Source organism: Varanus komodoensis, unplaced genomic scaffold (genome assembly GCF_004798865.1).
Source record: "Varanus komodoensis strain SLA01 unplaced genomic scaffold, ASM479886v1 scaffold19, whole genome shotgun sequence".
NCBI classification, from domain to species: domain Eukaryota; kingdom Metazoa; phylum Chordata; class Lepidosauria; order Squamata; family Varanidae; genus Varanus; species Varanus komodoensis.
Genome location: NW_025335550.1, coordinates 13,472,420 through 13,493,689, shown reverse-complemented (window position 1 = coordinate 13,493,689; position 21,270 = coordinate 13,472,420). Strand labels below are relative to the sequence as shown.

General features: G+C 40.4%; 1 protein-coding gene across 10 annotated transcripts in view; it reads left to right on the top strand.

Annotated features, from left to right (window-relative positions):
• Positions 1-21,270, top strand: part of NFIB (nuclear factor I B) — a 213,663-nt gene that overhangs the window by 156,363 nt on the left and 36,030 nt on the right. For all 10 annotated transcript variants that reach the window (XM_044427761.1, XM_044427760.1, XM_044427759.1 and 7 more), the window contains one exon: positions 2,300-2,478. In XM_044427761.1, coding sequence (XP_044283696.1) covers positions 2,300-2,478 — 179 coding nt within the window. The remainder of the gene's footprint in view (positions 1-2,299; positions 2,479-21,270) is intronic.

The following is a 21,270-nucleotide window of genomic DNA, read 5'->3' as shown; positions in this document are numbered from 1 at the left end:
GACAGCCAAAAACATCCCTTGAGAAACCCCATGCTGAAGAATCCACAGGATTGAGCAATATTCTGCAAAGGACATCCTTTTAGAACCAGCCATCCAAGTAGTAATTAAACCACCTCAATGCAGTATTCCTCACTTCTAGTCATATAGTCATCTCAGAAGTATACCTTAGCTGATGGCTATCAAAAGCTACAGAGGGATCCAGGAGTATCAACATTGTCACATGCCCTGTGTTATGTTTTGAAAGGAGGCATTGATCATCAACCATTCGCTTGCTAGTGTTTTTAATCTGGTGCAGAAGCAGTTGTATGAATCTGTCCAAACACCTCTTCAGATTCTTTACTTTCATCAAGTAAAGCTCATCTTTAAAAGCTGCATAAAGCTGTACTCCAGCTTGGGACTAATAAAGTGGACACTTTAAGATGATGGTGTTTTATCAGTTTCAGTAATCCTGAAAAATTATTCCCAAGTCTGATGGCAATATGTCTGTACTTCTGTGTAGAAGATAACCTAGAATAAAGCTGAAGCCATAATGGGGTGGATGGATATTGCCCTTTCTTCTTTTAATGGACTTTTCACCTAGAAACCCTTGGGATTTAAATATCTAGCATTAAACATGTGGAAAATAGTAAAGTTCAACATATATACACTGTATTGATCAGAATTGAGAAAGATTTGGCTCATTGGTCTGATGTACTGTTATTTTCTAGAGCTGCATGACTACCTAAAAGGACAAAAAGGGAATCTAGTGCTGCAATTAGGAGAAGAAAGCTATGAACCTGCAGTTCTAAGGGATTTATCAGTGCCAAAATAAACTATTTACTTCAGGAAAATAGGGTGGAAGGGGAAGAGATCTCAATTTCAGTAGTCACAAAGAAAGGATCTTTTAACTTCCTTAATCTTCAGTGATAAGATATGGCCTTCTTAGTAGCTGAGGCATGTTTTGGGGAGCAGTTAGATGGTCGGCAGGCTGCATATGGGCCTTGCTTAATAGTCGGTCACTAGAACCCTTGCACAGATGGTCTACATGAGTACTGAAATATCTTGAACATGGTGTAGCCAAAGTGATGGCTGCAAGAGGGCCAGCCAAATTATATTTGATTCATGAGGTTATGGTAAGTTTACACTGTGGACAACATGTAATGTGTTTGCATGTTAAATTTGTGACAGACCCATTTATATTCCTGAGCTGAGCGCAAAAGAGAATTCTTGAACATTGTCAGCATCTTTCTCTCCCCATTCTGATAGTTTTTATTTAGTATAATTTTTATTACATTTTCAACTGAGGGGGTATATGATTGAATATATGAAAGAGGATCAGAAGAGGGGAGATAAACAGGTGGAATTTTTGTTTCTGTGTCAGCTAAAAATAAATCAACAAAATGCTAAAACTACAAAAGAACTGATCAACTCCACATAACAATAGTGTGGTATACAGCTTGTATACAGCTTTTGCTTCAAGCGTGTGTTAGTTCCTGTTTAAAATGTTGCTTTTTTCTCACCAAAATACTGTCCATTATATAAGTGTAATATGATTATTTGGTATTTTAATAAAATAATGTCCATGCCTGATGGAACAGTTCCACAGCAACAGAACATTCTGTACATTCCTTTCATTGCTAAAGACATTACACTGTTTCTAGACATTATGTACAATCTCTTGATACAGAAATGCTTGGGGAAGCAGGAAAATGCAAGAAAAATATGTACAGCATATGATACCCTTTTTGTTCACTAGAGATATTGCCATTGGGTAAGATATTTTCCCAGGCCCTGAAGTTGAACATTCATTAGCATTCTCACAATGGGTAGCTAATTATTCATGGTGTTATTGCTTAGTAATTATTCCCTGCCCCCTCCCACACATTAGCCAGGGTATAGGCATAAAGTATCATGGAATCATTTGCTGACTCTTTGGGCTCTGTCTTTGTTCTTTTTCCTACACCCTCAAGAGAAAATCAGTCTAGACTTTTACATGGATTGACTTCATCTAAGTTTTAGGTCATACTTGATAACTGAAATATGTTTTCTGCAGGGCAATAAAGTCTGTATGTTAGGAAAGGTTTAAATCAAGTATACATATTAAAATAAATACATGCATTATGTCCTTAGAGACTTTGTCCCATGGGAATTTGTGGTAATGAGAGACTAGTGATAAAACCTAGGATGTGGACATGGAAATTAATCATTTTCAATTTATATTTCTGTGTTAATATTTTGTTTACTTTCTGTGTTAATGTGCACAGAATTTTCTTAAAATGAAAGAGCCTAAATAATGTATGTTTATTCTTATCTCTTCTAGTCATCTCAACTAGAACTCCACCTCCACCTTCACCATTGCCATTTCCACCACAAGCAATTCTCCCTCCTGCCCCATCTAGCTACTTCTCTCACCCAACAATCCGATATCCTCCTCACCTGAATCCTCAGGATACTCTGAAGAATTATTCTTATGACCCGTCCAGTCCACAAACCAGCCAGGTACTGTAATACCAAATACTCTGTGAGTAATTTTAGGAGCATTATGTCTATGAAAGTTTTCAGATCTGATAGTTGCTCCTGTTCTGCATGTTAGATCTTGCAGTATAATCAGTTGAACATGTTTAATTAATTGTGACTGAATAAAACGGGATAGCCATGTGTGGTTGTCTTGCAGCCACTCTTTTTTGTGGATCAGAAATCTAGTATAACTGAATAATGAACAGAAAAATGCAGATTCCTTTTTGTGCTCACAGTACAGGGAGTTCCAAACTCAAAAGGATACTGTAGGCCAGTGGAATTAATATTGCGGGTTTTTCTTGCGGACTGGCTTACATTTGTCAGTTTATGACTTCTGTAGCTGATAATGGCAACTGATGTTTTGTCTGTTGAAACCTGTGGCTGGTATATCTTTCTTACTTCCCCTTAAAGTAACAACTATTTAAAGAAGTTATTGTAGGTGAAGCACAAAGAGGGAGAACGAAGGGTTGTGCTAATTTAAAATGCACAAAAAGCACATAGGGCTATTTGTAAATCAGCTATTCCAGAAATGATTATGTATTTGTATTGCTTTGTACTGTTTTGCATGTATTTGGTAAATCTTTGAACAAGTTGAAAGTGTGATATTAAGGTTCATTGCTAGACACCTAACAATTAAATTTTGGGGATTGTCAAGAACAGTTGTGTGTAAAAGTGTTGCAGCTCAGAGGTGTTTCCAAAGTGGTGATTAATACATTTGCTTTTGTAGCAGGGAAGTGATTTGTAAAGGGCTTGTGTACACAGCAGCAGTATGTTTAATACAATGACTTGTATAATATTTGCAGTATGTGTTTAGTATAATCTTCATTGCGATGTTTGGTTTCTGGTTTTGGTGTCTTCTCCTTAGATTTCCTGTCAAGATCCATAATCCAGGTTTGTTGTATTTTCTGTGCCACCCAGACAGGTTTTCTCTGATACTGATTACACAGCACAATGAAACATACTTGATTGCTTTTCACCTTTCAGATAGGTCCTTTATTTTCTCTGTAAACATTTGATCAATATGATGAACATGAGATAAGCATAGCCTGAAAAAGGAACAGAAAACAATTGAACAATTCAGTTAGGGTGCAAAGATTAAGAATTATAAAAGGTCAAGCTGAAATTACTTAATAGGTTGGCAAAATCTTAAAAGGATATGGAGGGAATTGTGGATGAGATATATGATCAGTATACTACAAAAATGAACATCATGTTTCATAAAATATTTCAAGTTTTACATGGCCTTTAACAAATATACGGTAGATAAACTGGTCTATTAATAAATGATTCCAAAGGCTCCAACCAAGGCAGGTCTTGGTGAAGTTTTGCTTGGTCATATTGTTCCGAAATGCCTGTGCAGAGGACATGACCACCACATGTGTGCAAGTATACCAATTCTGTGACATCCCCTTCAATACTTGTTTGAAAGTGTAATGAAGATCTTCTGTACCTTGACAGGAATTGTTACTAAGGAAGTACTTTGAAAGGTAGTTCCCTTACATGCATTACCTTCACTTGAGTCAGAAATAACTTATTTGTCCCATAGGGAATTGTCTACTGGTAGCCCAAAATCCGCATCTATAACATCCTTTTAATGCTTCAAATGACCCACATAATTATTCAATCAGTAGTTTGTATAGCTTGGATATCATGCTCTTTAGCTCTAGAAATCTGGAATTTAGAAAACAATTAAAATGAATCAGTGGATAAGTTACCTCTGGCAACACAGGGGGATGATGTACCAGATTGCATATTTGCATATTCTGGAACCAATTAAGAGTTGTATCTTTTTTTAATTTTGTATCTGCCGTAAATATACAATGTTATGAATAACATTCTAAAAGCAACTTGATCCATTTTCCAAGTTTTAGAAGCTATATTAATGTGATTATCTTTAAAAGCTTGATGTAATATAAATGCCATTAAAGGGTATGCTGTAGGGGCAATACTGCAAAAGTTGCACTTGTAATGTCTGATCTCATGTAGACATTTTTATGAAGATAGAATTACCATGATCTCATTAATAAGAAAATCTTGCACGTTTGTATAGTCCATTCATTTCATTGAAAATCTCCTTGATGATATAAATGTATTAATTTGTGTAACTGAAATGCATCATAATAGCATTTTAAATTTGGAACCCTAATTCCCCCTTTATTTATATAAATCATTTTATAACATCTGCTGTTTCTCCATATACAAGTATTAATTACTTTTTGCCATTTTAAAAGATACTGTATGGAATATAATTGGGGATGGTCTGCAAGACGAAGTTAAGATTTCTGATTTTTCATAGTTAATGTTAAAATTTGAAGCTTTATAGTACCTGCTTATTTCTCTTTTGAATTCCTTGAATTGATATTTCAGGATTGCTAGTGTCAGCTGCCACATCATCTATAAACATATAAATTTTATGTTTTTCTTTATTTATACTGAGCTAGCAATTTTGCTATTCTGTATTGAATTTGCCAGATTTTCAATGAACAGGAATTTTAAAACTTTCATAACATCAGTTTATAGTCTATTTTTTTATTTTTGTAGTTCCCAAACTTCTGTTCAAGTAAAGTTAATACAATAGCATCAATAAAATTGTAGTTATAAGATAGATAAAATATTAAAATGTATGAACAGTAGAAATGCATTTTTTTAAAGTACAACATGATATGGCAGTAGTCATTAAGTGTTATTCCTGCTTTTTTGAATGGTATAGTTCCATGGAGGTTCCCCTGAGAAGGGAGTTCCATAAAAGCCACAGACCCAGTTCACACATCATGGCAAAAAGACCTGGATAATGGTGAACAAGCCAGCCTGCGAGCTCACACAGCTTTTTTGCTCCTTCCAGATGCCACTTGGCAGTGATGTTTTCAATCTTCTTGGTTTAGATGCTTCTCAGGAATGTATCCCATTATAGGGCTTTATAGGTAAAGGTAAAGGTTTCCCCTTGCTGTTAAGTCCAGTCATGCCTGACTCTAGGGGGTGGTGCTCATCTTGGTTTCCTAGCCGAGGGAGCCAGCGTTTGTCCGCAGACAGTCTCCATGGTCATGTGGCTGGCATGACTGAACACCAGGGTGCACGGAACGCTGTTACCTGCCCACCGAAGTGGTACCTTTTCATCTACTTGCATTTGCATGCTTTTGAACTGCAAGGTTGGCAGGAGCTGGGACGGAACAACAGGAACTCAGCCCGTTGTGCAGATTCGAACTGGCGACCTTTCGATCTACCAGCCCAACAGCACAGTGGATTAAACCACTGCTCCACCTGCAGTCCCTATAGGACTTTATAACTATGACCTAATTCTTAGAAAAAATATGGGGAAAAGATTACCTCAAATATCTTGGGCCCACGCTGTTTAGTATGTAGTCTGATAATGTAGCCCCTAACCATCCAAAATCAGCATTGCAGGAATCCTATGCAGCATGGGAGGAACACGGATGTAAAGCTTGCCTCCATATTCCTCCTGCCTTACAAGTCACCTAAATGAGTTTGCTTGCCTAACTGCAATGCTTGCAAACTGGCAGAAAGGAGGTTGAAGCACCATCAGGATATGTCATAACTTGTGCCATCAGTCACCTCCCTTCCCTGCCCTCCACAGAATACCCAAAACCAATTTTCAAGTGGCTTTGGAGATGCAGCTGACATGCTTATTTCCATGCTGGCTTATTTCCCTCCAGGCAGTGGAGGGTGCTCTGCCAGCACATCCCCAGATCCAAGGTCAGAGTTGTTTTCTGACCTTGGAGCTAGAAATGAAAAGAAGTGTGGCCTTCTAGATGCCTCTAGTTTCTTCTTTGACCACAGCAAAAGCACAGTGACCACTCCTCTGGGGTGGCCCATCCCTTCACAGTTTCTCCCGCTCATAAACCATCCCATATGACCCTGACCTGCTCTCTTCCTGCAAGAGAGTGGAATGGGATGGTGGCCTCAGAAGAGCTCACCACAATCATACCTGTGGCATCATTAGGATCTGGACTGTGGGGAGACAGAGGGGTTCTGAGTGGCAGTAGGGCTGCAGAACAAGGCCCCAAGGGCTGCATGCAGTCTGTGTGCCATGTGGTGGACCACCCTGTTCTAGACCACCAAAAGATTTCAAGAACAGTTCAGCACCATTTTATAGTCCAGCTGAGAAGTTACAGTCTAAAAGTTGCCAATACCTACAAGCAAGATCCCTGACCGATTTGGGATGTTCCAGTCTAACCTAGTGAAGTGTATACATCTAGGAGTGAGGCTTCATCCAGAAGCATTCTTACAGGTTGCTAGAACTGGCTTTCAATAGGAGTCTGACCCCTTTCAGGACACTCAGATTCACCACTTCTTGAGCCTCTAACAGGAAGCAAAACTATCTTAGATTGAATTTAACTGTATTCATCCTTATGTAATTCATCCAATTCAGACAGATACTCAGGAACTTAAATCACAGCTGGGAAAATTTGTTAGAGAAATGAGTATGATCCACATGTTGGTTATTTAATGGAAATATTAAACAGCTTGTAGGAATTGTGCAGTACTGTTACCAGGACTAATCTCTTGGCACCACATTTTGGAATCTAAATATGATGTAGCAAAAGAATCACCTATTTACTGTTCTGCTAGTAAATAACTTTCATGTCAGATAGTACATATGCTTGATGACATTAAATGTACTTACTCCCTTCTGAACATATCCTGAAGCCATAGAAAGTATTGAACTTTACTGATGGAACATCTTGGTTCTACCAGACTGATCCTAGGTATGAAATCAGCCCCTTGGAGATCATTCAGGCTATTTCTCAAATGAGTGTGCATTGCATGACCTAAATAGGATGGAGGGATGGCTCATTAGAATATTAATACAAATATAATTACTGCATGATACTCATTTCAAATTGCTGTCAGGGCTTGTGTTCTTAATGCATTTTATCTCAAATAGTTGCTGTTTTTATTATTTTGTTTGTGTTAGTGTTTTCCTTATTTTTGTTTTTGTTTTGCTAAACTCATCTGACACATAGGAACTGATTTTAGTTTGTGTACATTTTTATTAATGATAAAGTCTAATTAAGATAGCCATTAAAATATCAATTCTTAATGTTAATACTTTGTGGAAAACCAGAGTTCTATTGTTGATTGTGTGTTTCTAACGTGTCTCAGTTAAGCATCATTAAGTGAAAACTATGCAAATTTAAACTAGTCTCAGTATTGCACTTTTTCTACTCCTAGTTTTATACATATTTTTTCAAACCATTGCACAATATTAAACAGTTGATAATATTTGTATTGATTTTCAAGAACACTTGCAACTTGATAATAGATTTTAATAGTATTTTGAAATTCTGTCCCTTATTCCTCTTTTAATACTAGAAATCCCTTATCCCTCGTCTAATACTAGAAAACACATATAATTATAAAAGGCTGACTCTCATGTACCATTGTGTATTTCCAGTTTTTAAAATTGTTTACTAATAATTCCTTTAAAATTAGAGTAACTTTAGAGATGGGGTCTGTGCGGTTTTTTTCCCCTTCATTACAATTTAATCTTAAGGTCTCTAGTTTTCAATTCTAAAAATACAATCTTGTCTTTATTATAGATTTGCATTATAATTAGATGGCAAAAACCCTTCATTTTTTCAAAGTTGTCTATACATACCTTACTGTAATGTTAGCATCTTGTTTCCATTGTAGTTATTGCTTAGTTCTTGCCTATTTGCCTCAGTCAAGACAAACTTTGAAATAGCTTTTTTCCCCTTACCTAGCACAGAACACTACCTAGGACCTTTATTGCATGGTCATTTCATTGTTAGTATTGCTAATGGTCATGAATGTTGGAAATAGAAATCTGAAACATCTGGAAATATACTTTCTGCGTACTCATGCCTTATTCCATAGCGATGCACAAAAAAGCTACTCACCCTCTATCAAATGCCATTTTGTGATTTCTGAAAACGTTATATTTGCTAATTAAAAGTGCTTCCTTATTGACCAGTCCAGGGAGAGAATATTCATCTAGCCCATGAAGCAGAAAATAGTGAGCTGGGCTAAGGTTCACTCTTCAGCCCACCATTTTTCTTGAACTTTTACTTAACTGTTTTAATTTACATGTTTGAAACATAACTATTCCCCACATCCAGTACTAAAGTGCATATCCTGATATTTCTTTTTTCCTGCTTAGAAGTAGATCTATCTTATGCAGCAATCATATTCCATATATGCTCTCTACATCATTATATGTGAGCTAAGCAAGCACCATGCAGTTCTTCTTCTTTTTAATCTGCAACTTGGTAAACCCTAGGTTGAAGACTACATGTGTTTATTGATTAGTTGAAAAAGCCTCAGGTGATAGGAATGGAATTTTTTTCATTTTTAATAGCATTGATCCCTTGAAACATAACCCAGCTTCATGTGCAAACACTAGGTTGAATCCAGCCATTCCCTTCTGTGAATGGAAGGAACTGCTGTTTATAGAAGAAGTCCTGCACAAGTGGAAGTTGCTTTTCATGAGCAATTGTTTTTACTCAACAAAAAGATTTTTGCATGGAGGAAGAAGGAAAGCTTTAGTTGACTGTGGTGAACCCTAGTGAAAAATCATTCTCTCAGACCATTATATATTTTCATCTTTGCTTTTGTGGAAATGTTTGCCTGTTGCTCTGAAGGTGTGTGTGCTAGTTTAGCATAAACTTAGAAAGATATTCAGTGAGATGGATGGCACAAAGTAAACTCCTTTTATATAGAGTGATGCACAATGAGCTTTGTTAACTATAGAATGAAAAGAATATGTCGTCTTTGTTCAATAAGAAAAGAGCAACTACCTATGATACTTTAAAAGCAAATGGGAATTGTTCTGCACAATTACACGGTTTCTGCCAAATCAGTTTTGTTCATTAAATAAAACATGCATTTTTATTTAAACAAATGTGATTATCATAACTTGCAAAACTACATCTGTACAAATGTCATGTCAAATTCAATTATACTTTTCCCACCTCAAAGCATATTCATTTACTTGGTTTTCAAGGAAGTATTGTGATAATAGTCTCATTTTCAGCAATAGAAAGAATGGATAGCCTAACGGCATTTACCTAAAATGAACTTTTCCTTCCCTGCATCTTTTATATTACACTAATTTAGATCAAGACAACAAGCTAAGGTGCATTACCCTGCCCACAGCAATTTTGAAGGTAATTGCTTTACTGCTGCACTGATTATGGTGAGATAGTCACAGCATTCAATGGAATATTTTAAACAAAATTAGTTTAAAGATGTAGAATTAGCAGAGAGATATATGTGCAAGGGAATCAGTCTGCAGCTTTCTCAGTGCAGTGTTAAATGAACCTAATTTTATGTGACTAAGTTAGGAAGTCCAAGAAGTTCCAGGAACTATAGTAAAAACAGAGGCTGTGTCAAATGAATGTAGGGAAAATGAATATTTTGTTATAGAATGTTATTTATGTATGAGTAGGGTGTAATGTATGTGAGCTGGTATTGCTGAGACAAATTAATCGCTATTGGTGTTCAGCTAAAGAAGCACAGTATTATCTCCATATTATAGATCAAGGCTGGGGCTAAGGTGGAGAGAAGTTGCTAAGAGTGGGTAAACAACTAAGATGGGATTTGAAGTAGAAGTTTCTGGTGGTATATTACAGGAGCTCTTTCCTATGTAAAATCTGCTTATTTGTGCATAGATTGTGATGCCAAAACAATTCTGACAGCTAAGTTATGCCAAAGCAATTATAACAGCAGAGGTACATCTCTGTAGTACTTCTGTAATTTTGTGCACAAAGAAATGTTCATATACCCCATAGCAGTAGATGCCTTTCTTTTTCTCATATTATGTAATTTATTTTAAGGAATCAGCAAGTCACCAATACCTTAAAGGATTTGTGAATCCTTAAAAATGTCAATGTAAAATTAGGATATTTAACAAAAATACAGCAAGTTAGTATTAAAAGCCTCATTACTAAAGGAACAGGAGGTTACTAATGCATCACTGATTTTTTAAAAGTTATCTAGGGTGATTCAGAAAATTATAGACTTGTAATCTGGAGTGCTTCCCCAAGTAAATTGGTAGAAACAGGATAAAAATGAATATTGTAAAAGGGATAAATGAATAAGCTTTGTTTAAGATGAATTGGCATTCTTCTGTGAAAGTAAATATATCAGTCATGGAAATAGAGTACTAATGCCAGGCCCAGTGTCAAGGGTCAGGACTTATGGGTATTTGCCATGGGCATGGGCACCTTGAAGAGCCCATTGATTCATTGATGAGGTTCAGATGATATGCCATGGTTTATCATAAGTTATTTAACCCACAATCAGGTGTAGTGCCCAGGAGTGCTAAATTGCATGCTTGGGGGATAGTTATTGTCATGTAAATCCATTGAACATGGGTTGGGTGAGTCTTAAATAGACCCTTGAATTAGCCCTAAAACAAACCCTTGTGTTACCCATATTCAGTGGTTTCACAATCGCTGAGTGGTCTAGCTGAATGAGTGCTTTGTGTTCATTCATTGAGATGATTATTGGAGGCTTACCTCTGGATACTGCCATATAGAATGGTGCAACCAAGGAAAGAAAACTCTTTGTAGTACCTGCCCCCCTTCTGTGGAATGCCTTTTATGTGAGCCACCTAGGTCTTACTGGCTTCATTGTGTCTTCATCCTATACATTTATATGTGAAGCTAAGACTTTGGTCTTCAAGTATTTATGCAAATCTTTAGTGTCATTGCCCAATTGCTTTGATAGAAACTCCTTAAGGTTTTAATTTTGTAAATGTTTTCATGTTTAATACTGTATTATTTTGATACTTTTATTATTGTGCTTTTTGTTCGGTTGTTGTTGTTGTTGTTTGGCTTTTTGAGAGTAAACCGCTCTGGGGTCATTAGGCAGTTGGACATTATAGAAATCCATAAGGAAATGAATACTCAGGGATCAAAATGCTGGCCACCATAGCAGCAGCACCGTTTGCCAGTGAGACTGGAGGTTTTGTTTCTTTGGTTGGTTTTTGTTGCTGCTGGTGCTGGTTGCAGCAAGGGAAAGGGAGGTGATTAAAGCATTGATGGCCTTGCCTTTCTTGCCTGGTAGTGGGAGGATTTTGTAGCTCCACTATTCACACTTCTGCACAGGGGTGGACTGTCAGCTCCACAGCTCAAAGCAGAGAGGTTCAGAGAGGTTGAAGCAGAGAGGTTTTCAAGGGTTCCACCAAACCTGCCAGTGCCCCAGTTACTGTTTCCAAGTTTACAGTGGGCCACAGTTAGAACAGAAAATCCCATCAGCACCTCAGTTTGACCAACAAACAGTTTTATGTTTAGAGTGACACAATACCAAAGCTACTACTAGGTAAATGACTTCGTTGGATTATGAATCCAAGTCCAAGTCCAGTTCTTATAGCTACTTACTAATTTTATTTTTCAGAAACCTGGTTTTGTACCTCTCAAACTTCATGTAGCATATTTAGATTTTGATAACAGCAAGGACATATTCCTAACTGCCCATTCTCACTTCTCTGACCTTTCAGCATCATATTATACAAAGAATTAAATGTAGATGTCCCCTCAGTTCACACTGTCATGAATTACATTGTTTTCTTTGCAAATGAGATGTTGTCAGTCATCAAAAAAACTGTCTGTTTCAGAGCCCTTTCAAAAGATCCAAGCAACAATGCTGGAAGAGTCCAAGTTGCAGCAAGTTAGAATATTATTCCATTGGCAAAGAAAATGATATAACGTAAAAAGAAATAGTGAAGGAGGAGGAGGAAGTGGTGGTGGAGGAGAAAAGGACTAAATGTGGGGGTGGGGATCAACTTTTTAACTTGCTCCAGTTTACTTTATCTGGCCATCTCACTGTAATTTAGAGCTGTAGACCAAAAGTCTTCAAGCCCACCTGTCATTTAGAGAGGGAAAAAACCCTCAAAACTGACTTACAATCATCTAGACAAGATAAGGCAGAGAGTAGCAGCTTTGCTGCTGCTTCTTTAAGTCACTATTCCCTGGAAGATGGATTATGTTGTTTCTGACCATCTGGAAGCAGACTGAATGATTGGATAAAGGATTCCTTTAAGCTGCTCTTTGCAGCTTTTCAGAAAATATTTAGTATAGCAACAGACACCTCAAGTTAAACACTAATTCAGGACATGAAGTAGAGTGTAAATTATTTTGAAGTTCCTATCTGCTCAGTTTTCCTGTACCAAATAACAGTTACTCTGTTCCAGCAATTCTTCTTCTAGATAAATGTATAATAAATTAATCTGCTTGCTTAGAAAGAGGGAATAGCACATCTCCTTTTAATATGAGGCACAACAGATGGAAACAAGAGCCACTTGTCCATTTCCTTATCATCTGCTGCAGACTTCCAAGGGTGATAAAATCTAAGAGGACAACTCTGGGGCCCCTGGGTGTCCCAGGAAGTTTTCTATTTAAGATACATTCTAATCCAAATACATATGTATTTACGATACATTAAAATCCAATCATGAAAGAAGGATTAGATTTTAATTATGTAGCATGAAGCTGTATATTCATGCAATGTTTACTTTTTTTGGTAAATGAATTCCATTATACCACTCACGATGTCATACTCTTCCAGAAGTTTCCGTAAGATTATTGGACAGCTTTTCTATCAAGAAGATATTAGCACAGATGCTTGGTTTTACAGTTCTTCGTCGTGGCCTCTGTGCATCACACATATGGGTGCTGCGCCTGCACAGTGCCTTTGGCCGGAAGATTGAAAGCTAACAGTTTTTGGTGAGAAAAAGCTCCGCTCCCCCTCCCCCTCTAGCCTATAAAGAGCGGAGCGTCTGCCATTTTGTTCAGTCTTTGCAACCACCATTCACTGTGCCTCGTGCCACTTTTGCTCTCGCTCTGACCGTTGCTCGTCTTGTTTGTTCTCGATTGTTCTTCTCCCCCAGTTGTTATAGCCCTGTTAGTAGTTCTTGTAGAAATTCTTGTTCCTCTTAATAGCTCTCTGTTTTTTCTATCGTTCCAACTCTGTTTCAATCTTCTATATTAAAAAAAAATACCAAAAATATATTCTTACCCTCTGCACTATCTTCTCCTTTTCTTACGATGGCGCAGCAAGCGGCTTTCTGCAAGTGCGTGGAATGCGGGTCTAAGATGTCTCCTGCAGACCCGCATGACCTATGCCTCCTCTGCTTGGGGGAAGGGCATAGGACCAATAAGTGTTCTCACTGCCTGGCCTTCTCTAAGCAGGCCAGGAAAAATCGTGAGAACCGCCTACGGAGGCTTTTGTGGGATCGGGCTCTTCTGCAGTCTGACCCACTAGTCACCACTCCGAAGCCTGGCTCTTCCACTGTGCCTCCGCCCTCACGCCCTTCAGCTGCACCCTCTCACCCTTCAGACGAAGGCACGTCTACCATGGGCTGTCGGCCTGCTTCTCCGAAGAAGAAGCATGAGAAGTGCAAGCATGCTGATACCAACAAATTGGCAGACCACAAGAAGGCCAGGAAGGAGAAGGCTCTGAAGCCGCCGAAGAAATCTAAGGATCCGGAGCGTCCCAGGCATCGTGACTTGGGTTCAGCGGCCCCCTCGGTACCGACAGCAGTCACCGTACCGACTCCACCTGACCTGGTCCTTCAAGAGGCTATGAGGGTTACCCCTCAAGGGTCCCCTCGCCGTGTGGCTGACCTTCCTGCGGAGCCTCTCCCAACTCTACCACGGGAGTCGATTTCTGATGGGGAGATTCAAGATTCTCCCCCTAGGGCTAGGTCTCCCACACCTATGTCCGCAGCCACATTGGAGGCGGATGTGGAAATGTCCCCGCCTAGGAGGCGGAGGAGTCGCTCCGTGGAACACCGTTCGGAAGGTTGGTACCGTCCCTACTACCAGGCCTGGGGCGATCCGCATTCCGTCGGATACTACCCTGGTCCCAGGGGTCGATCTTCACCACCTCCTCACAATCGTCCGCTGTCCTCAGGCCCGAGGCATGCGTCCCCGATACCTCCTCAGGATGAGAGTAGCCGGTCCTTCTCTCCGACTGAGTCCTCTTCATCAGCTCCCCCGTATTATGGTGCTGATTCTGACGATTCGGAGGTCGATTCTACCTCCCCAGACGTCGCTGTGACCTCCCAAGGCCCTGCGTCACCGGATGAATAGCATATCTCCTTCGTGGAGTTGATGTCCCACCTTGTCCAGTCCCTTGAGATCGACACTGTCCAGCGTCCGGGATCGAGTACGGACAAGTTTTATGGTGTCGTCCGCAGGGAACAATCTACATCGATCATCCTGATCACCACCTTGCGACAGGCAATGACGCAACTCTGGGACTTGCCCGCTCACCCCCAACCAACTTCGCAGAGGTACGAATCCATGTACCAGGTTCAGGAGGAGGACATACCCTTCCTCCTCCACCACCCTAAACTGAACTCGGTGGTGGTGGAGTCCTCCCAGGGCAGAGAGGCAAGAGGTCACACCGCACCGAGGGACAAGGAGGGACGGAAGATCGACTCCCTGGCCAGGAGAGTGTACGCTGCCTCTGGCCTAGGGCTGAGAATCTCCAATTACGAGGCGACGCTTGCGAGGTATCAATACTTCATTATGCAGCGCCTCCATAACATCGTCTCAGCCCTCCCGGACCACCAGGGTGACCTGGCTAAGGTCTTCATCAAGGAGGTGATGCAAGTCGCCATCCAGCAGTTGTCCACTGCCTGACATCATGTGGACACAGACTCGAGGGCCTTGGTCGGTGCTGTCTCCCTCCAGAGGCACACCTGGTTACGGAACTGTAACTTCCTGGAGGAGATGAAGAGGTGAATAGAGGAAATGCCCTTCAACAGGTCCAGGCTTTTCCACTTGAGGACCGACCACAAACTAAAGAAACTCGATGAGTCTCGCATGACGGCACGGAGGATGGAGCTACAGACCCAGACCAGGCGTAAGTGGTCATGGACCTGTCCATCTTATAGGCAATCATACCAGCCTCAACACCGGCAGCAGCAACAGCAACGCCGCCGTCAACAGCCTCCGCGGTGATATCAGCAGGGCCGTCGTTTTGACGGAGATAGGAGACAGCGTTGACGGGACGGACGAACCACTCCTCTGATTCCTTCCATACCCACCCCCCTCTCATCTGGGGACCAACTGAAAGGCCGATTCCCCATTTGGGAGTCCATCACATCTGATCGGTGGGTATTGTCCATCATACAGTACAGCTATCGGATAGAATTCGACATCGTTCCTCCATCGCGTCTGATCCGGTTTACATCATGCTCGCCAGTATTGCTTGAAGAAGTCCAACAACTTCTTCGTAAAGGAGCGATTCGACAAGTGGCCCCGGCTGACGGTCCTCACGGATTCTATTCCAGATATTTTATGGTCCCGAAGCAGGATGGTGGTCTGCATCCAATCTTGGACTTACACAATCTGAATCGATTCATCGCAACAAAAAAGTTTCGAATGACCACCCTTCAAAATATTCTGCCGCTGCTAAGGAAAGAGGATTGGTTTGCCTCACTGGACTTGAAGGACGCTTATTTCCACATTCCCATTCACCCGAATTATAGGCGCTTCCTTCGTTTTGCTGTTGCATCCCAATTATTCAAATTTACAGTTTTGCCTTTCGGACTGGCTACCGCTCTGAGAGTGTTCACCGAATGTATGGTCCCTGTCTGTGCTTTTCTACGCCTCCAAGGGGTACAAATTTACCCTTACCTTGATGACTGGTTGCTGGTGTCCCAATCTAGGGAAGGACTTCTCACCTCCATCCGTATGACCTGTGCCTTATTAGATGATCTGGGACTATGCATTAATACCGAGAAATCTTCTCTTCTTCCAGTACAGACAATTACCTTCATCAGAGCCCATTTGGATTCTACGGTGGGAAAAGCCTTCCTTCCTCGGGACAGACAACAGACTCTTGCTCGCCACATCCATCGAATGTGACGAGACGGCACGGTTCGGGCAAAGTCCATCCAGAGACTTCTGGGGCATATGGCTTCCTCAGTTGCTGTGGTCCCACACGCCAGACCAGACTTCGACTTCATCCCTTACAACTCCTGTTCAACAAGATGTTCCGTCCTCAGAGGGATCCGCCGTCAAAGTTGATTCGAATTCCATCCTCTGTGCTCCATTCTCTACTCTGGCGGTCAGTTCCAGCCAACCTTACTGTTGGGGTTCCATTCAGACCCCAATGCCCTTCGGTAACCCTCGGTACTGATGCATCTCTCCTAGGATGGGGAGCAATATGCTCCGATCTACACACTCAGGGCACATGGAATAATCAAGAATCCAGGAATCATACCAACTTCCTGGAACTCAGCTGTATTCAAGGCCCTGCATTCTTTTGAGGACATTCTCCGACATCAAGTCGTTCAGATAACTTCAGACAATATAGCCACCGTCTTTTATCTGAACAAGCAAGGCGGAACAAAGTCACCGACTCTGGCCAGACTCTCAATGAAAATCTGGGATTGGTGCATCCCAAGAGACATTACACTGATGGCAGTCCATCTAGCTGGTACAGACAATGTGGAAGCGGATTTTCTCAGCAGACACATGATCATCTCTCACAAATGGGAACTAGATCCTCAGACGCGTGACCGTATTTTCCGTTGCTGGGGGTTTCCCAATGTGGACTTATTCGCCACCCGACAGAACAAGGTGTGCGATGTTTTCTGTTCGAGAGCGGGAATCGGACACAGATCCCTAGGGGATGCCTTCATGATCCCCTGGAGCAACCTGAACTTTTACGCCTTTCCCCTGATTCCTCTTATTATGAGAGTGATAGCGAAGATAGTACATGATCGGGCCACGGGGTTACTGATTACCCCCTGGTGGCCACGCCAAGCTTGGTTTTCGACACTGCTCGACATCTCCCGCGGAGAATACCTCCACCTTCCACTGCTTCTGTACCTCATAACCCAACGGGACGGCATGCTTCGCCATCCAGATCTACCGTCATTGAACTTAACAGTGTGGCAAATCCGATAACTAACATTTCACTGTCGGTATCGATAGCATCTGCAAGTGGGTCGAATCCTGCCTCCGGATCCGGTGAGTTCAGCACTTTTTCTTCACTTGTTCCTCCCGCGTCATCGGATCCAAGCAATGTCCTGTTGGATCCAACAGCCTTTCATCCGGATATTCAGCACATCCTTGATTCTGTATTAAAACCGTCTACACGGAAGTCCTACGCGGCAAAATGGCGACGATTTTTGACCTTTGCCGAGTCTCGTTCGTTCTCTCCATATGCTGCATCTATACATCAAATCCTTCAGTTCCTATTAGAATTGCATCAGTCTGGACTGAAGCCATCTTCCATTAAAGTGTACACAGCAGCAATCACCTATCATCATGGCTTAGTTGACAAATCACCCATCTTCTCTCAGCCTATTATAAAGAGATATCTGAAGGGACTTCATAATCTTAACCCATCAATCAGACCAGTGATGCCTACCTGGAGTCTCTCTGTAGTCTTACAAGCGCTTACGAGAGCTCCCTTCGAACCCTTAGCAACAGTCGATTTACACCTTGTTTCCTGGAAGACAGCGTTTCTTGTGGCGGTTACTTCAGCTGAAAGGGCTAGTGAGCTATGCACTCTCTGCATAGATCCTCCTTACCTGAATTTTCACAGAGAAAAAGTTGTCTTGCGATTAGATCCATCTTTTCTTCCTAAATAGCCACCTGTTTTCATATGGGACAAGACATTGTTTTACCTGCCTTTTTTCCGCCCCCGATGACTCCGTTAGAAACATCGTTGCACTCACTTGACGTTCGGCGCTGCCTAGCCTTCTATAGATCGAGGACTGAGTCTATTCGACGCTCAAATAAACTCTTCGTCAAATACTCCACCCGAGATCAAGGTGCTCTAGTCACTCCTCAGAGGCTTTCCAAGTGGATAGGCCATACAATTACCCTATCTTATCAGCTGGCTAGTATTGACTTACCTACAGTTCCTTGAAGCCACTTGACTAGGGGTAACCAGTAAAAATGAAAATGAAACCTTTTGTGCAGCATACTCCACAAGTCTTTGCGTCTTTTTGTGTACAGCTTGAGGTTTATCATATTCTTCTTTCCCTGGAGAAACATACAATGGCAGTAGGCCGTAAAAGAGACCCAGTTGGGAAATATTTTAATCAAGTTCCTCTACCTACAGGTAAGGCAAGCATGCGTGCAAACCATGATTTAAATCAAGTCTTACTGACTAGTGATTTAAATCATGACTTAAATTGATTTGATTTAAATCAAATCCACCCTGGATTGCACTCTGAATGCCTTATAACATTTTGTTATTTTGAGAAGTTTTTGTATAATACCATGGTTTTTGTAAAACGCTTCTCAAAAACTTACACATTAAGCATGCCTTTTAGAGACTGTTTGCACTTTAGAAATTGGTAAGAATTCACAGTCTTATGTTGAAAGCTATTAGCATTTTTGTTGATGTTGCAGGACTAGATAATCATGGTAATGCAAACTCCAAGTCAATAACTGCCATTGATAGCAATATCTGTACCTCTCAAACCAAATAGTTTATGGTGTTAGGGTTTAACAATTGTGGAAACCAATTCTTGTAATTAGAATTGGGTAGTATCAAGCATTTGAAATGAAGGTAATCTGTGTGTTAAGGCACTTGCAGCACAATCCTGTACAGTTCTACTTAGGGGTGAACTCTGTTAAGTTTAATGGGATTTATTTCCAGACAAGTGTGTGGGTGGGATTTCAGCTACAATCTTCCTTTCCTCTGCATAAAGCTGTTCCAAGAGATCAGTCATCGCCTCTGTTTTCTTACCCATTGTACAATCAGTTATAAGCAGATGTTGGGCTGAACTTGCATGTGGCAAATTGCTTTGCTTAAATTCTGAAGAACCATTAAGACAATTCCGAAAATATAACTTCAGTTTAAACCAGAATCCAACTAAACATTTTGGCTTTTTTATAGGTGGGAGGAATGCCCCCAAACTGATTAAAACTAAGATAAGTCACAGTCTTCCAAAACTTTAGGGGAATTCCTTCCCCACTGAAAGCAGCCAAAAAGAATCATCCCATTGTGGCCAGGCCTAGTGGGTGGCAGATTTCAAGTCTGTACAGTGCAGCAATTTTTCTTGGGACTGTATTAGCAAATAAAGGGATTAGAATTAGGAGTGAGCAGTGAAGTGGCCAGGTTTAATGATGACACTAAATTATTAAGGTAGTTGATATCAAAAAGAATTGTTAGAAATTCCATAGGAAGCTGATGGGATCTGAGCTAGCAGTGACTGATCAAGAAAGGGATCTTGGGGTTCTGATTGACAACTCAATGAAAATGACATCTCAATGCACAGCTGCTGTAAAAACAAAAGGCAAACTCCACGCTGGGCATAATTGGGAAAGGAAAGGAAAATAAAAACTGCCAATATCATACTGTCCGCATCCAAATCTTTGGTGCAACTATATTTGGAATATTGTCTACAGTTCTGGTTGCCACACTTCAAAAACCAATATTACAGAGTTGGAAAAAGTGCAGAACAGGGCAGCAAAAATGATCAAAGCGTTGAAGCTTCTTCCCATAAGGAACACTTGCAAAACCTGAGATTGCTTATCCTAGAAAAAAGGTAAAGGGAAGCATGATAGAGGTGTTCAAAATTATGAATGGACAGGAGATAGGGGGACATTTTTCTCCCTCTCCTTGAATATGAGAAATAGGATAATCTCATTTAGCTGATTTGTGGGATATTCAGAACAAATAAAAGGAAGTACTTCTTTACACAGTGCATAGTTAAACTGTGGAATTCACTGCCACAAGAAATAATGATAGCCACTAATGTGGACGGCTTTGAAAGGGTATTGGACAAGCCTTGAGGAGAAGCTTATCAGTGACTATTAGTTTTAATGGCTATATGCAACCCTTGGTATCAAAGATAGCATGCCTGTGTACACCAGTTGCAAGTTGGCTTTTGGCAGGAGGAGGTCATTATACTCAAATCCTGATCCAGGGATCCTGTGGGCACCTGGTTTACCAGTTATTGTATGAACAGAATGCTGGACTAGGTGAACCATTGGTCTGATCCAGCATGGCTTTTCTTATCTTTTTGCTGTTCTGCAATGATAGGTCTGGTTTTTCAAATTAGTGAGACTACTTTACCACATTGCTTGTGATAATTTAAAGGCAAGTTCACATGTTGTTTGTATGCACACTGGGCTGAATGAGTATTTGGTTAAATGACCAAGATTTAACCCATGGCTTATTGACATGCAGGAGGGTGAATGTTCACTCGCGGCCATGTAGCCACAATTAATTATTAATCAAACAAAGAAGCAGCTGCATGTGTACCAGGCCAGTATCTTTTCTGTGAACTTGCACATAAGTAAGTGCAAGATCCCTGGTATTTTATGCCATAAAAGTGGTTTAGTTTTTCAGTTTAGAGTCCATTTCTGTTCATTAAAATCATTTGGGAACTGTAAAAGATGATACCTTGTTGCAGATAGTGCTGTCCTCCAGCTGTGTCTATTTAATTAATTTGAGTTGGGTGAACAGAAAGACTTAAAGGAACTGATGATCCTAGTAATATTAACCAATTTGTTCTGTAGAATTTCATAACTTTTTCAAAAAAATAAAAATAATACACATAATGTAAAAGAAATAATGGTAGATCACCTTGAGTTACCAAAAGTTACTTGAGGTAACTTTAAATACATATATATTTATTTGTATTTACTGATACCCTTAGAAAAAGCTTTGATCACCAAACTTGTTTGCATAAGCCCAAATACTATAAATGTACAGATATATTTTAAATTATTTTTTAAACAAAGATTTAGACTTGAAGCCTGCACAGCAATGACGGCATGCATGGTTCTTTCTTTTTAATTCAAAACTCTG